Source organism: Sordaria macrospora, chromosome 3 (assembly GCF_033870435.1).
Source record: "Sordaria macrospora chromosome 3, complete sequence".
In the NCBI taxonomy this organism is placed as follows: domain Eukaryota; kingdom Fungi; phylum Ascomycota; class Sordariomycetes; order Sordariales; family Sordariaceae; genus Sordaria; species Sordaria macrospora.
Window position 1 is genome coordinate 5409148 of NC_089373.1, and position 16763 is coordinate 5425910.

A 16763-nucleotide genomic window follows, 5' to 3' on the forward strand; every position below is an offset into this window, starting at 1 on the left:
GGACCAGGGGAGGAGAATACGCCGGCTACCCGTAGCCCCAAGCCCAATGGGAAGAAGAGGGGAAGGCCGAGGAAGGGCGGGAGCGTCGGTGCGGTTATGTATGGGCAGAGGGAGAAGAGGAGGAAGGTTTGATGGGAGATTTAGGGTTATTGGGATATTGAAAGGAAAGGGAACATTCAGCGAAATAGTGGCTTTACGCTGAGCGTTATGAGCGAGTTTGGACTCGGGAGCAGGGAAGATGGTGATTTGGGCCGTTTGGTTGGGGTGGTTAGTGGTTGCGATTGGAATACGAGGTTGAACTCATTTTGAAGTATGGATAGTTCACAGGTACTCATTCGATACATTCAGGAATATTAACCAGCGATAAGTCCACGGAATATGACCTCTTGTTCGATCAAATATGAAAACGAAGCCGACGTTGAACTCAAAGGACGTCGTCAATGCCAAGCCCACGACGGGATGTCCTGAATGTGACGTTCTGCACGCGAAGCTCCAGCGAGTGTTCTAGGCCACCACAGGCCCGATTTAGCGCTGTGACCCCGCCCCTAACGGGCTGCATGGCTCGTCCCGAAGCGCGTGGATGGATTGCTGGGTATTGTGTATCGTGCACTATCAATGTCTTACCAAGGATATACTGAAGGTTGTTAGTGAAGCACCAATCCCAAGAACTTGGCAAGCTCGACGTCATCAGCCATGTTATCGGTCGAATTATCAGTTGACCCTTTCTTCCTTCGTCAACTAATTCCTTGTTCAGACAAGCTCTTGTCTTGGAAACTTGAAACTTTCAGCTTGCTTTGCTTGCTTTGCTTGCTTCCACCAACCCCTCCCCTTGTTTCCCCTCCTTCGTCGCTTCCCCTCCCGTCGCCATGGACATTCGACACCAACAGCAACAGTCGCTTCTGTTTGCTACTCGCTCTGCTTCTGCTGGGTAGTGTGACTGCGACACGACACGACCCGACCTGACCACTCGTTGAACGGGAAAGCTCCGATAAGGTGCAGCTGTGCTGGTTCCTTGTTTTGACGACGACTGTCTTTCGTTTATCTTGTTTGACCTTCCCTCCTCGATTCTTTCGTTCACGTCTTCTCGCCCTTCTACGCTTCTCTGCTTCCGTGTCGCAGCGACATACAGCCATCTTGAGCTCGACGCGGCACGCATCGACGACAGCGTCATACTGAGCAGCATGGCGAGATTCGGTACCTTTACGCGCCTCTTGGGTTTGGACCGACCACCTCATCGACACGATCACTGGTGGCACGAACATCGTCGACGACGTACGTTACCCCTTCCCTTCCCAAAGACAACCCAACTAACAACCACAGTTCTCCCTAGCTACCGCGAAGACTCCTTCGTGTCCGCCATCCCCGCCGAAACCGTCACCGAAATCGCCCTCCGCATCCGTCACCTGATCGAGAAATGCGTTCCCCTCGAGCTGCCCGTCGACCACATCACCTCCCCAAACAGCAAGATCATCACCAAGAAAGTCCTCAAAGCCGCCAAAGAAGCCGGCGGCAAACACCACCGCTCATGCGTCGTCTACTGTTTGTTGGTTAACAAGCGCTGGTGGAAACACCAAGCCGAAGTCGAGCTCTGGGACGCTGACCTGCACGCCCTCCGCGCCGTAGCCTGCGAAGTCATTGCCAAGCAGATCATCGAGACCGAAGACGACATGAACTTCCTGCTACACCAGGTCCTGCTCAAGCGCTACTCGATCATGATCGACAACAAACCCACCAAGCCGTCCAACGTGGTCGAGAAGGCAGTCGACTTGCATGCTCTTAGGGTGATCGGCTCGTCGGGCTACCAGAAATGCATCAACTACCTGTGGCGCGGCTGGCTGGTGCAGGACGAAAACGACCCGGCTACGTTCGTCGAGTATCGCGACAAGGATAATACTTCGTTTTGGTCACATCTCGACCCGGATCGCATGCGCGCGCCTATGTACCAGAACTGGACGCAGATGCTTATTAGCTTCATCTACTTGGTTCTTTACACACTGGCGATGAACAGCGTCAATCCCGGCGGACATATCGATGTGATCGAGGGTCTTCTTTACGCTTTTACCCTGGGATTCATGTGCGACGAGTTCGCCAAGATCTGGAAAGCCGGGTTCGCCATTATCGATTTCTGGTCTGCCTTTAATTCGATCCTGTACGGGCTATTGACGACCAGCTTGGTCTTCCGCTTCATCGCCTTCTCCCACCCCGGCTCCGACGGCGACTGGCGGCACCACTACAACACTCTATCCTACAACTTCCTCGCCGTCTCCGCGCCCATGTTCTGGCTCCGCCTCTTGCTTTATCTCGACTCCTTCCGCTTCTTCGGCGCCATGCTGGTCGTCCTAAAAGTGATGATGAAAGAATCCATCATCTTCTTCGCCCTACTCACCGTCATCATCATCGGCTTTTTACAAGCTTTCCTGGGTCTAGACCAAGCAGACGACCAAGTAGTCGAAGACGCCATGTTCATAATCCAATCCATGGCCAACGCATTGATGCAGTCCCCGGATTTCAGTGGGTTCGAGCGCTTCAACCATCCCTTTGGCCTTTTACTGTATTACTGCTTCACCTTTGTAGTAATGGTCATCCTGCTCAACATCCTCATTGCCCTCTACAATTCTGCGTATGAAGATATCTATGACAACGCCAACGACGAGTACCTAGCCATGTTTGCGCAAAAGACCATGCAATTTGTTCGCGCACCCGACGAAAATGTGTTTATACCCCCCTTCAACCTCATTGAGATTTTCTTGCTGGCGCTGCCGCTGGAGTGGTGGATGGATAAGAAGATGTACGAAAGGATCAATGATTGGTGCATGGCTACTATTTATTCCCCCCTTTTACTGGTCAGCGCGTTCATTGAGGTGCGTACCGCGCAGGAAATTAGGGCTAATCGCGCGAGAGGAGACGGGGATGATGATTCGGTGGAGGAGTGGGAACAGAGGATGGGGGAACTGGATTGGGAGGCGGATGGGTGGGCGGAAAGAGTAGAGGGGGCTAAGAGTCAGATGGTTAAGATGCAGGAGATGGAGGAGGATGAGGAGGAAAATGGAGAGAATGGGGGGATTACGAGGGGGGAGGTGGCGGATGCGGAGGTGGAGATTGGGAAGTTGAGAGAGGAGGTTAGGGAGTTGAAGGGGTTGGTGGGAGAGTTGGTGGGGATGCTGAAGGAGGGGAGGGAGGGGAAGGGGAAGGGGAGGCAGGTGGAGGAGAAGCAGGCAGAGGAGGGGGAGAAGGGGGTAGAGGAGGAGGAGATCGAGGTTGAGGAGGAGAAAAACGTTCAGGAGGAAAAAGTGGTTGGAGGCGGTGATGGTGCTGGCAGCAGCAGTAGAAGTAGCAGTAGCAGTGATAAGGAGTGAGCCGTTCAGGGCTTCGGTAATGAGGAGGGAAACGGATAGGCTGTGGTTTGAAACCAGATTCGTTTTATCGAAAGGAACAAGTGTTAAGTTACAGTGGCATTTTCTAGGCGTTTAAAAGAGGAGAATACTGAACAGCAAGTACGAATTTCATGAGAATATGTCTTTAACAAATGCGCCGCCAAATAACTGCCACTGGAAATAGTGTGCTAACGCATCAGTTTTACTTGTTTCTTGAGTCTTGAAACGTGACTTCATGCGTCGATGTACTAACCGCTGGATGGATGGATACCTACCTAGAAATCGGACCAAAGGGGGGGAATGATCCGCTGGGAGTAATTGAGAACGAGCACGATGCCCAAGACGACGCCTTCGGATAGAGAAAGGGTTGTGGACGGTTGAATTTACTGGTTCTTGAGATGTGAGCGCACAGCGACAACAGGGAAGGGTGTCTGTCATCAACGGTCTAGTTCCGGCATCTGGATTGAAGAACGCTGACTTGGTTTTACCAGGAAAGATTTTCGACGATGACCGGCACTCAAGGAGTCAAGTAACATACCTATTTGGGTGTTGATAGGGATTGTATGGTAGGTACGGTAGAGGTATTTAAATGTTCATTCATTATATCAGGTCAAATATCGTAACTACGGTAATCGTAATGTCCAGGAGAACTCGTAATCCACGTCGTCATCGTAAGAACGAGAAAAATGAGGGTATATCCACCGACTCGCTTCCATCGTCTCACCCGTATCATCATCATCATAACCAAAATGTCCTTTCTCCTCTTCCCTGCCCTTCCCAGTCCTTCCGGGCTCAGCTCAGCCCCGCTCAGTAAGCTCAGTAAGGAAAGACCCAAAGATAAGCATCCTAAACCCTCTCCACCTCCTTCCCTTGCCCATGTCCACCACCCTCAACACTCTTCCTCCCCATCACCCCCTGCTCAATCGCATCACTTCCACTTCCGGCACTTCCCACCCCATCTCCCCCAAGTCCATATCTTTCCTGTTCATACCCCCTTTCCCCATGCCCATACCCATGTCTCTCCCCATGATTCGCAACAGCAGCAGCCCTAACAACCTCCTCCCCCGCTACCTCCCTAACATCCTCATCCTCAGATACATCAAAGCTCCGTCCCAAATATTCCGGCCCAACCAGCGTCAACAAAATCACATAAGCATACACGCATCCCATAAAGATACAGATAACTTTACCATACTCGTACCTCTCTACTTTCCCCGTTCCCCCATTCTTTTCCAACGGGAATCGTTCACCAATGGTACTCTCAATCGTCGAACTCGCACTTGACACCAAATTTCCAAGCTGATAACTCGTCCCCACCACAAACGTGCGAAACGCTCCAGGCGATAACTCCATAAGATGAATAGGAATAACGCCCCAAGCACCTTGCACAGCGAACTGCTCGAAAAATGCGGGCGCGATGATGACGTGCGAGCTGATGAATGTGTATGGATATAGCAGCGCGCCGCCGATGATGCACATGACGATAATAGAAATGCGACGACCAAAGATTTGCGAAACGTAACCGACGACGATACCGCCCGACATTGCCCCCAAATTGGCAACTACTTGCGTGACGGTTACCGCGTTGGCGCCGAAGGAGTATTGTGATCGCAACATGGTCGGGTATAAATCCTGCGAGCCGTGGGACATGAAGTTGAACCCAGCCATCAGCAACACCAAATAAATCAGGATTAGCCAATGTTTCTTCAGCGCGACTTTGCCTTGTCTTAAAAACGTTGCGCTGACGCCCCCCTTGTCCCTATCACCACTGCCATGAGCCGTGGCGCGCGCAGTCCGACGAACAGAAGCATGTTGCTCGTAAATCTCTGTTTCGGGCAACAATAATCTGAGGCCGATGATGAGGACTGGAGGACAGGCGCCAAACCAGAAAAGGGGACGCCAGCCGTGCGAGGTGGTGTTTACTAGTCCTCGAGCGAAAGCGGTGGCTAAGAGATAGCCGAAGGCGTAACCTTGTTGAAGCAGGCCGGACATGAGGCCGCGAGCGGCGGGGGGAAGGTCTTCGAGAGCGGTGGCGGCGGCGTTGCCGTAGAGACCGCCCATTGCTATGCCGAAGAGGGCGCGGCAGGCGAGGAATTGGGAGTAAGTTTGGGAGAAGCCGGTGCCCTGGGAGTGGTGTTAGTGGGGGTCGTTCTGGTTGTGCAATGTCGAAGGTTGATGTGCCAATGGAGGTGATGGTGGTGACGACGGCAATGGTGGTGATGATGGATGGCGGTTGGTTGACACTTGACAGTGTCAAAGCCAAGACCCCATCCCCCCCAAACACTGAAAAGAAAAAAATGACAAGCTTTCTCAAAGAAAGACGACGTTGGAAGAAAGAAAAGCCAAGACGTCAATGGCGTTCCTGGGCGCAGTCTTGGCGCATCCTTCCCACCGCCGAGCATGTCATGCATTGCCATGCTTTTGCCAAGTCATGATCATTCGGTTGCTCCCGAATTTGGGGGGGCGCACCCCAACTTTTTCATCCCAGGAACATCCCATGATATCACCTCCACTTCGTTCACTTTCTTTCTCTCCTCCCAAATCCATCATCATCATCATCACCACTACCGACAACAACAACCCCGTCAAACGATTGACAGCACTAGCAGCAAGGGAGGTGGGAAAAGAAAGAAGAAAATACGAAAAAAAGAAAAAAAAAACTCACCAACTCCAAAACAATAAACAACAAATTATTAACCACAAACGGCCACTTGCGTCCATACCGATCAGCCGCGATACCGAAAAGAATAGCGCCGATAGACCGCAGCATAAGCACGAGCGTGATGCCCCATGTGATGTCCGTGTTGGTCTTGCCGAAGTCTTCGGCGAGCTCTTCGACGGTGAGGGAGACGGTGAAGAAGTCGAAGGCGTCCCATGTCTATTTTGGTTAGGGTGAGGTTAGTAAGTGTTGATGTGATGCGGCTGGGATAAGTGGGTGGGTGGGCTGGCGGTGTAGTGTCGGAGTTTGTGATGGCGGAGTTGTGTGGGTTGCGTTGATAACTTGGGGATTGATGTGGTGAAGACAGGACCTGAACGATGTGAGGATTTCAAGGTATGATGATAGTGAAGATGCATCTGAGGAATGAATCGGCGACAGTCAAGATAACGAAAAAAAAAAACTAACCCAAGCAAAAAACGCCACTCCAAAGAATGCCCACTGCCTCCCCGTAATCATCCTCAACAGCCGGATCGGGTTCGGCGCCGGTCTCATCGCCGGCTTCAGCGTCGTGAACCGCGTCTTGATGTATTGGCCCACTGACATGCCGTGGTGCGGTGCTTGTTCGTGGCCATTTTCGTCGATGATTGTTTCCATCCCGGTGTTTTCGGCGTGCTGGTGATAATTCTGGGTTGCGCCGGCGCCGTGGCCGTGGCCGGGTGGGGACGCTTTTTCGGGGTCTGGGGAGGACATTGTCATCGGTGTCGGTATCGGGGTTGGTTTGGTATTGGTAATTTGGTGGATTGGTGTCGCAAGTGATGGAAGGATGTATTTAGGTAATGCCGTAACGGAGGATATCAATGATACTAGACGCCTATCACAGCGTCACGGTAATCAGGTGTCCGAAACATAGGTTGTTGTTGTTGTTGTTGTTGTTGTTGTTGTTGTTGTTGTTGTTGTTGTTGTTGTTGTTGTTGTTGTTGTTGTTGTTGTTGTTGTTGTTGTTGTTGTCGTCATCGGAAGTCGAAATCCAAGGTCGTAGGTCGGATATGAAGAACCGACGAAGACAAAATGACGGGTCTCCTTTTCCAGGAATTGGAAGTCCGTCAGGGCGTTCAGGCGTTCAGACGAGAAATAAGAATGGGAAGAAATTAAGATGATCCGATGAAGGGGAAAACCAGATCCATATACCAATGTACCAACCTTCCAACTGCAAAGAAACCCCGTTATCAAGAAATCTCTTCTCACAATGTCCCAGTGTCATCGACCAGCCATCACCGTTCCTGTCCTTTGTCCGGCATCTCTTCCCTTGCTCTTTCCTTCCGAATCCCTAGCTCGCAACTTCACGACACAAAAGGCAAGCGATCGACACAGCATACCACTGACGCCCTCTCTTTTCGGCTTCTCTTTTGTTTCCCAATGGCTGGAGTGTATGGTGTGGGACACCGTCTGTCGTCTGCTCTAAGCTTTCCTGTTGACATGGCTGTGACTGCCACTGCCTGCACCTGCAGTGCTTGCAGCAGCTTGCATGACAACCACGACCGGCCACCAGCCTTCGGTTGACCGACCGACCACTGCACTGCTACATCCGAATTCCCACGTTGCGTCGTTTGCGGGGCGCGCCATATGACCACTTCGGCTTTTAGGTTTCTGAGGAGTACAGACCGGCATCGGTGCCGATGAGAAGCGGTGGCCAAGAGATAACCTTTTTTGACTTGCGGTTTGGGTTGAAGTTCATTGCTATCCGGCTGAGTTTGGCCAGTCAGATCACGAACTGGTCCCGTGGAGCGATGTCTAAGTGACTTCAGTCGAAGAGGTCAAGATCCTTTCTTCCTTCCCTCGTCCAGTCGTCCAGCCGTCCAGTCGAGACTGCCAAACTGTCAAAGGTGCCGGTGCCGGTGAGCCGCCGTGTCATCGGCTTTACTCTAGCGTTTCTGTAGCGTTTTTAAAGTTTATTCCCGTTGACCCTTCGTTTGCCATCGGAGGGGATAAGGGATTGCACAAAGAATGATCCAATGCCACAAGGTTTGAGATTTGGAATCTTGGGTGCCAGCCAGGATAGGAGCGAAGCCAGAAGCCGACGCGACGCCTCTGATGTCACCACATCAATGACCCCCATGTTCTATCTCCAAGTTCTTACCCCAAGTTACTCATCTTTGATTTGCGACGGTGACACAGCAGCTTACCGTGTACACAGTTCTCACCAACAACTTTCTCCCTACAGGTAATGTGGATGTCGGCTTTGTATCGGTCATAACTTTGACTGGCCCGACCTTGATTGAATACCTACGAAGCTTATGCCCTTTCTAAGTATTGCCTTCTTAGGAAAAGAATATCCCATCGTCAGAGGTGAAAAGTGGAAGGGATGTGCGAGTCACAAAAATGAATGTGGAAATTCCCCCACACGCCGATCTCCAACGACACCCCCAAATAAGTTCCAGGTTCCCCGCCTTCCCGGTCCCGCCCCGGCGCTTCTCCAGTGCCCACAGTATGCCCAGCCTTCGATTTCTTGACCTCAGTCCGGGGTCCTTGGGTATGATCCACCACCGAGCAGCTGAATCTCCGGTGTTTTTGCCTCGGAGATCGGTCCTTTACCAACTTCATTGTCTGTTCTCAGTGATTGCTGGCGCTAGCAATGTCAAGCTGAGGGCCAAATGTGAATCTTGAAAACCAATATGGGAGGACTCGTTCGTAGGTGTAATATGGAGAACGAGTGAACGACAGGTACTTACCGTTGAGTCCTTGGTCTTGTGTCCACGTTTTTTTTTGGTTTTTTTTGGAGAACGTGTCATCCTTCCACATGGGGATGGAGAAAGGTACGCGAGACCGCTGATCTTTGCTCGGTGTTGATCGGTGATTATCGGTAGTTATTCAAAGTTTTTGAACGACAGGGGCACAGGTCGATGATGCGTGCACGGTATCGGGTCAAATGGGCGAGGTTGTGACTCATCTCACAGAGCCACAGGCAGTCATTGCAACATTGGACGTGAGTGCGATTGTGATTCCGCAGATATGACACATACCGGATTTGTTCATCCATTTCGGAAGCAAGACAGAACGAGTCTCGAGACATCATATCGGATCAACCACTCACAAATAGAAAACTCAAACAACGGAATCAGCGTGAACACTCTTTCATCCTGTTGATGTAGAATACGGCAAATCGCTAAAACGAACAAATGGACCATACACGTCCTATCTTTCTCAAAAAGTAACTAGTAAGCAGAATCAGATCAGACTTTCGAACTTGGAACAACAACCCAAAGGCCAGACAGACAGACAAAGCATTCTCCAGTCCCATGATGATTGATCAACAGCAACGACGATGACGACGACAGAAGCGTCCGTCATCAAAGAAAAAAACAACTCCTTAAACACCAACCGAAACCAAACCAAGACCAACCAAATCAAAGCCAACAAACACCAACCGAATCCACGGAGGGGTCATGTCACTGACTGACCGACCGACCGAAAATCACAACGCAAATCGTTCCGTCCGTTCGTTGCAGACAAAATGCCGCCAATCCATCCGCCCTACAACGGTTCTGATCATCCTGAACAGGTAGAAGAAGAAAGACAAAAGAAACAGGGGCATAGAGAAGGTAATGCCCGGAGCATGCCATCGACATCCACCACTTTGTCATCCTGATGATGACAGATAAGTCCAAGCCAATCAAGTCATTGTATCATACAGATTCCCGCGTCATGGACACCGGCTTATACACCACCGCCCATGAAGGCAGCCAAATCATCCAACTCCAGCAACTGCCTCTCAAACGCCTGGCAGAGTTCATTAGCCGTCATGTCCACGGCATCTGCCCCGCTAGGAGGGACGCTCGCTCCCTGCGCGTTGGCACCTCCCTGGTTCGACACCGATGACTGCGCGCTGGGCGAGTCTACCTTCATCTGCTGATGCTGCAGCACGGGAGTAGCGTGCGGCGGCGGGCTAGTCGTCGCAACCCTGGTATCGACCGCGCCAACCGATCCACCGTTAATGGTGGTGATGCCCTGGGGACGTCTGACGAGAGGGGTTTCGCCAACTTCGCTACCACCTGCTCCCTCGATGGTCGGGGTGGGAGCACCGGGTGAAGCAGCAGCGGGTCCCACCGATCCAAGACCGGTGCTATTGGGCTGGACGGTATCGAATTCCATGGCTTCGGGGTGGTTGGTGTTGTCGGGAGGAGTGGCGACGTCATCCTTAATGTGAGGGGAGGCGGCGTGCAACGTGGCGCGGCTGTCTTCGCGCGCCTCGCGGTCGCGGCCCAGTACCTTCATATCGCGCAGGACCTTAGACATAACGGTGAGGTGGCGAGCCCAGGGGGTGACCAGGGGCCAAGACTCGGATCCATCCTGGCACAGACGCAAGCTGTCGCGAACGATGCTGCTGGCGGATTCGGTGACGGTGGAAGGAGCGAGACTTTTGAGGGTGAGGTATGCTACAGTCGAGCCGGCGGTAAAGGCCGAGAAGAGCATGAAAATCGGGAAGCACACCATGATGTCCTTGTCGGCTCCGTGTTCGAGGGCGAGAAGAGAGTGGATGATGCTGTGGGAAGCGGCGAAGATACGATCGACGGTCTGCATGTGCGTGTGAGAAGCCATGCGCCAGGCGTCGATGGTGAAGTTCTCGTCGGTTACCACCTGAAGGATGCGGCGTCGGTTTACGAAGATGGTCCCGCAGTTAAGGAGACAGTGAATCATTGCGTAAGTATAACCGCTACCCATGGTGATGTGGAGGTTGATCTGGCCGGGCTTGTCGGCAAAATGGGGAGGAAGCGTCTGGCGGAGGGTATCGATATCAGCCTCCAACGCAAGGCACTGGGTGTCGGAGAAGGTTTCGAGAGTGGTCGTCGTCATCATCTCGACAACGTTGCGCCAAGCTCTAGTGGCAAGAACAATGTGACCGAACTCGCCGACCTCCGAGAGAGCAGCGCCAGGCTCAGCATGGGATGGCGCGGCGCCACCAATGGTTCTAACGACAACAGGGCTGCCAAAGTTGAAGTTCATATCTGCGCAGGGCAAGGCAATGTCGACAACATCGTGAGTCGAGAGCGCGGGGCGACGGCCGGGGCTGCTGGTAAGGAAACAGTCGAGGATGTAGATGAGCCAGAGAGTACGGCGGAAGCTCTCGTCCTGCAAAAACTGGTCTGGGTCGGAGTTTCGCTGTTGGGCGGAGACTATCCTGTACATCTGGATCATACGGGCAGCTTGGCCGAGGTAGATGTAGGCACGAACAGCTTCCCTGCAACCCCATTCGTGGATGACGAGAAGGCAGAGGGCCTGGATATCGGCAAGGCTAGGAGAAGCCAACGACTGCATCACAAGTTGACCCGCCTTCTGGGCAAAATGCTCAGCAGCGCCAGCGCCACCGAGTTGTCCTCCATAGCGTCGAATCATGGCGGGAGAGTGGCGAGCGGCTGTGGTGAGGAGGGCATTGACCAAGGTCCATTCCATCGAGGCATTTTTGAGTTGCTGTAGGCAGGAGGGCTTGTGGAAGGCGACGCATGCTGGGAGGGTCTTGTTGATTACGCGCTCGCATTCTTGGAGGAGTTCGGGGGTGAGTCTGCGTTTGAAGATGCATTGGTTAGCCATGTTTCTCTGGACGTGATGCAATATAGAGGACGACAGATATAAAAAATGGGAACGATGGGAGGTATGATGGTTGACAGATGGAGATGCTTGCCACAGATAAAGCTGGCAATGTCAATGTGAAAAGGTGTGGTGACGGCCACGTCGCTGAAGCAAAGTTTTCCAGGCTAAACGAGGAAAGTGCAACCCGCAGGGCAAATGACCTGCAGTGGGTGCTGCAAACACCGAGGAAGGAGCATCTCGCGATCCTTCCCGTTGGTGTTGACGCATTGGATGCTTATCTTATCGGTGTCGGGGACGCGGGCGGAAAAGGTGGAGCAGGCAACGAGGCCGGTGCCGGAAAGTGGGCGGGCCGGCAACCCGAAAGCATCCCCTCTGGGCGCACTGACGCAGCGGCGGGGGCGGGGGTGCCAAGCTGGGCGAACGTGTAATGGTGATTCAGAAAGGACGGAGGTGTCCGCAATTGGGCACGGAGCTTTGGTGGCCAAGCCTCCACCAAAAACCCTCCGTTGGCTCCGTTTGCAGGAAGGGGGTCGAAGGGGGGGTGCACGGGGCTGCGCGGGGGTATGAATCGGAATGGCGACGAGAGGTGCGCACGGAGCAAGGGAAGGAATGGGGTACAAAGACGGGATTTGGGAATGGAAGCCGGGCGGAGAAAAAATGGGGGGGTCGGGGGGCGGTGCGTCCTTGTTGCTCCGAAAAGGCAGCGCTAGAAAATGCACTCTGCCTCCGGTGGACGGGTGGACGGGCGGGCGGGCGGGCAAGAGCGCCCAAGGCAACTACCGTTGGAGCAGCATGTGCCCACCTCGGCGGCGCCCGTGCACCCTCCCTCGGCCAGTGTGACTGGTGTGGGCAGTGGGAAAGAAAGGAAGGAGGCGGGCGGAGGATGGCGGGAAACGGAATGCGCGCCTTCGCTGATTCCGGCGCTTGCGTCCACTGGAACTTGTCGGGCCACCCAAGGGGGACCGGGAGAGGAGAGGTGTCCGGTCCAGCACTTTGGACTGGCAGGCAGTGGGAACAGCAGAAAAAAAACAATAATGGGAAATGGAGAAGCCAAACCAAGTGTGAAAAGCGCGCAAAGGTTAGGAAAAGACAATAGACAAAAACCACTTGGATATGCCAATGACTTTTAATGAGGTTGCAAACAGATTGCATGGGTAGAGGTAGTCATGTAGACAGAAAGTGAAGAAGGAGGAAAGACAACAACAGCGACATCAACAACGACAAGGGGGTAAAAGGACCAGGAAACACGTACTTTTCGTTGGTAGTAGAGACGTGACGCGACGCACCGACGGATGGCGGTCCTCCGCGGTCGCCAGCAGAAGTCGGCACGATGCGCTCACTAGGAAGGCTTTCGCGAGGTCGTTGTTGACGGTTGCTCGGTGCTACTCCTCCGTGGGCGTGAGCCATACTCTCTGAGGGAAGATAGCATTCGTGCATCCCCTTGGCACAGTTCTTGCATGGTGCTCTGCCGTTCTCGTAGACACACTTGGTCTTTCCCTTGCGACACCGAACACAAGCTCCTCCAGCGCGGAGGGCCGTGGACCTAACGACCGACGACATTTCGGTGACCAAACGGGCTGGCTGGCGGGTGGTGTAGTAAAGGGCGTTTGCTCGGGATAGGTCGGATGGTGGTGGTTGCTATTAATGTTGTTTGGCTGCTGGTAATCGACTCAAAAGAAGAAGATGCGTGCGCAATGTTGACAATAATGATAGTGTTTTATTGTAGTTGATGTGATGCTGTTGCTGTTGTAAGTGCGACGACGACGATGATGTTGTTGTTGTCGTTATTGTTGACTGTTGAAAAAAAAAAAAAAAAAGGAGAAAGTTGAAAAGGTGAAAATGAAGGCGCAAATGACCGGGTGCCGAATAATGACCGACTCGACCGGAGCTGAAAGCGAAAAAGGCCGGAGGTCACGCCGAGGAACAAATCGTTGCTGGAATTCCAGCGACGAATGAATCTGGGGGTCGAAAAAAAAGAGTAGAGCAGTTCGGAGATGTTGGCCTGATTGACGATAGAATCACGGCGCCGGGCTGGTTGACGCGGTGGTGGATAATGTGTTCCGGAGAGAGATCGGGAGGCGAGAAACACGGGAGAGGAGGAAAAAGGGAAGAGAAGGGAAGGGGACGGAGGAAAGAAGAGGAAGAAGAGAGGGCGGATCGTGGCAGAAATGACGGGACTTGGGCTTCAGGTGGGCGGGCGCGGCAGGAAGCACGGGGGGTGGAGGGGGGTAAAAAGGGAGACTTGCTCGAGGCATTCGGCGGCAGCGCTGTCTCCAAGCGGGCACCGTTCTGGCGACCGTCTGCCGCCTGCGAGCCACAATGGGAACGGACGGATCGGCTGCTGGTGCCGGGGCTCGTCAGTTAAAGCGGGGCCTTGACCCCTTTGCTCTCGGAAGTCACCCGCCAGCCGGTTTGGGAGGGAAAGTGACATGGTGGGCCCCAATCCAAGGCTCCGACCGGCGTCACCGTGACCTTGGTTCGCGTTCGAGGTAATGCTCCAACTCCAAGCCTGCGTGCGTCCCAGTTGCCTCATCGATACAGCGCTGCCGGACTGGACCAAAAGGCGACTGGTAAAGATGGTGCTGGGCGTTTTGCCTGGCTTTCTGTCACGCATAAGCGGCCGGAGACAATGGGGTCCGGGCCGGGAGTCACATTCAGGTAGTTGATCAATCAAACTTCAGCTCGCACTAGGTAAGTCTTATCTAATCGCCAAACCAACCGTTTATTATGATGAATAATTGAACTTAAGGGATTTCCATATGGTTAACTAACTGAAAGCAGAGAGAAGACCATACGAAAAGGTGGAATTGCACTTTGACACCCAAAGCCGCGCGGACATTAAATACGGTGGACAGGTTCCGGGAGACACGGGATGCCATGGTGGTTGCAGCCACCAACGAGTGCAGCTATTTGGGGCTGAATGCCGTCGCGATGAATAGAGCCACGCCGAACATTGCAACATTTCAAGTTCCATTTGTGCTCGTAGAGGTAGTTAACGGACAGGTTCCAGTCTGATGCACCCGGCTCCGCGACCGAGACATTCCATTTCCAGTCCGTGTAGCTTTTTGATTGAATGTTTACGGTTCACGGTGCACACTCTCACACACTGACGATCCCCGGCTTGCAATTAGCTGCTGCGGTCGTCGGCCGCTTTCCTTCCCTTGCCCACAGCGGACGGGGCTTGTCATTTGTTTGGCCAGGGGGCGGGGACGGTCAAAGACCCGGCTTTCCAATCTCACACTCCACTTAATCATTCCGAACCATGACGTTCTGTTTGAGAAGATCCGGATAGGAACAAGAAAAGATGTAAATGAAGGAATGGAGTTGCGAGTCTGTAACAGAAACATGCGGTATACAAAACGCTTTCTTTCCACCACTGCACATGAAAAGCATGGCACAGAACAGCACTCAAGAGTCAGCCCAGCAAGCCCAGCGCTCATTCAGCTCGTCAGCTCACCAGTGCCCTGAGCTCTCTCTCCCTTCTCCGTCGGAGGTCGTTACATTCACCGGTCGGGGCCAGCCAGCCCAGGCTTGCATGGAGGTACAAAGCACCCGACACACACCGGGCGCAATGGGATTTCATTTTCAGGGGTTCTGGCCTGGCCTGGCGATCGAGAGGTCCAAAGTGAAAGTTGCCCTGGATCACTGACACAACAACAAGAAGACTCGGCACCATGACGAACTTGTGGCTTGCCCGTTGTCGCATTCTTGTGAAATTGCCATGTTTACGAATACCTCGTTGTCGCCAAAGTCTTCAGATCTTCGCGTTGTTGATTTTCGACAAAGGGATTCCGCCCTTGATCCAAGCTAGAACACGGGCACGGCGCCAAGCAGGGCAGTATGACGCCCGGCTGTGAGCCTGTGACGCCCCGAGCAACCTGCTGGATGGATGATGGAACGAGACTGATGATCAAGAAAGGAAGGAACCCACCCCGGCCCCTTTTTCCTTGGCTTCCGGCGTTGCATTCGGGAGGATAACTGATCAGACGGGCAGGGCACACTGCACTGATCCCGCCGTCCCCCTTCTCCATTCCCCCAATGACCCCCTTCTTCCACTCACATTGACGCTCCGGCTCGTCCGCTCTCATCAACAGCGGCAGCAGCAGCGGTGGTGTTAATTTCCAGTCCAATTTTAGGACATGAACTGAATTGAGTGCTCGGTGCTCAGCTGGCGCGACGCCTATGTCGCTCCGATACTTATTACCGTTCTCTCTCACTCTCCTCCTGGGTGCTTCCGTTTCCCCAGAAAGTTAGAAAGTGCATCGCATCGCAAGCCCCTTATTCTTATCGGTTTCAACCCTGGCCGACCGAGCCAGGCAACACGGCTAGGCTCGTGTTTGAGATGGGTACATACAATGGGCTGCGCCCGCGCCGCTCTGGTGCCTTTTTTTCTAACACTAACACCCACTCACCGAGAGAGAGAGAAGAACGGTCGCGCAACCTACCGGATCACATCTTGGTCACATACGACTCATACTGTACGGGGTGTGCTTTGCGGTGAGTGGTCGCCTTCCCCCATCCATTCCTCCAAGCAAGAAGCACTAGTAGTCCCGTCCTTGGCCCCGTGGCCCCCCTTTTTCCTTCCGTCTCATCTGTCATTCATCAACAACTGAGCTCGGGAACGAGCTGGACTGGGCTCCCGCCCGCATCTCCTGGACTCTGGAGAACACGGAACAGGGAACAGGGGAAGTAGTGGAGCACGCGGGACGGGACCTGCGTTTGGAAACTTCCTAAAGTTGACACCCCCGACCGACCGACACCACTCCAACAAACGAACGAACGGGGAGACAGGCATTTGATGACGAGTGAGAATGAGATTCCAATCGGAGGCAGCATGTCGACACCGTGACCCGTGACCCCGTGTGTTCTCCACCTTGTCCGTGACCAGACGGGAGTTGCCAAGACTGCTTGCCGCGCCCGCCCGTCCTTTGTCAGCCGGCTGGCACTGGCAGTTCCGTATTGCCCCACATTTCTCTCCGAAATTGAGAAGGCCCGAGCTCCAAGCCGGTTCCCAATTTCGAATCTCGTGTTGACATCGGCATCCAGTGGCCAGTGCATCTCATCAATCATCCGTTATTGTCACCCAGCAAGCCAGCTCCTCCGTCCGGCGTGACGCCCGCGAAGCCCCGTTTGCGATTCCGACG

General features: G+C 53.5%; 3 protein-coding genes across 3 annotated transcripts; 1 reads left to right on the forward strand and 2 right to left on the reverse strand.

Moving 5' to 3' along the window:
* Positions 1-788: 788 nt before the first annotated feature.
* SMAC4_09438 (uncharacterized protein) lies at positions 789-3535 on the forward strand. Its single transcript, XM_003346874.2, has 2 exons — positions 789-1272; positions 1321-3535. The coding sequence occupies exons 1-2, from the start codon at positions 1182-1184 to the stop codon at positions 3354-3356; spliced, it is 2127 nt and encodes a 708-aa protein (XP_003346922.1). The 5' UTR covers positions 789-1181; the 3' UTR covers positions 3357-3535.
* Positions 3536-4220: 685 nt separating this feature from the next.
* Positions 4221-6978, reverse strand: SMAC4_09437 (uncharacterized protein; the record flags this gene model as incomplete). The annotated part of the gene is made up of 3 exons (XM_003346873.2): positions 6499-6978; positions 6040-6252; positions 4221-5498 (listed from the first exon to the last, which is right to left on the reverse strand). Exons 1-3 carry the CDS (start codon positions 6787-6789, stop codon positions 4221-4223), a joined length of 1782 nt encoding a protein of 593 aa, XP_003346921.2. The 5' UTR covers positions 6790-6978.
* A 2169-nt stretch (positions 6979-9147) lies between these two features.
* On the reverse strand, positions 9148-13853 carry SMAC4_09436 (uncharacterized protein). The gene is made up of 2 exons (XM_066090956.1): positions 12872-13853; positions 9148-11590 (listed from the first exon to the last, which is right to left on the reverse strand). The coding sequence occupies exons 1-2, from the start codon at positions 13177-13179 to the stop codon at positions 9748-9750; spliced, it is 2151 nt and encodes a 716-aa protein (XP_065946653.1). The 5' UTR covers positions 13180-13853; the 3' UTR covers positions 9148-9747.
* Between the last annotated feature and the right edge of the window lie 2910 nt (positions 13854-16763).

Excerpts from the sequence above, each read along its gene's own strand:
- SMAC4_09438 (XM_003346874.2), top strand. The coding sequence starts at position 1,182 with ATGGCGAGATTCGGTACCTTTACGCGCCTCTTGGGTTTGGACCGACCA. Across the intron at positions 1,273-1,320 it reads GCACGAACATCGTCGACGAC|TTCTCCCTAGCTACCGCGAA; the intron begins GTACGTTACCCC and ends TAACAACCACAG.
- SMAC4_09436 (XM_066090956.1), bottom strand. The coding sequence starts at position 13,179 with ATGTCGTCGGTCGTTAGGTCCACGGCCCTCCGCGCTGGAGGAGCTTGT. Across the intron at positions 11,591-12,871 it reads GTCTCTACTACCAACGAAAA|ACTCACCCCCGAACTCCTCC; the intron begins GTACGTGTTTCC and ends CTTCAAACGCAG.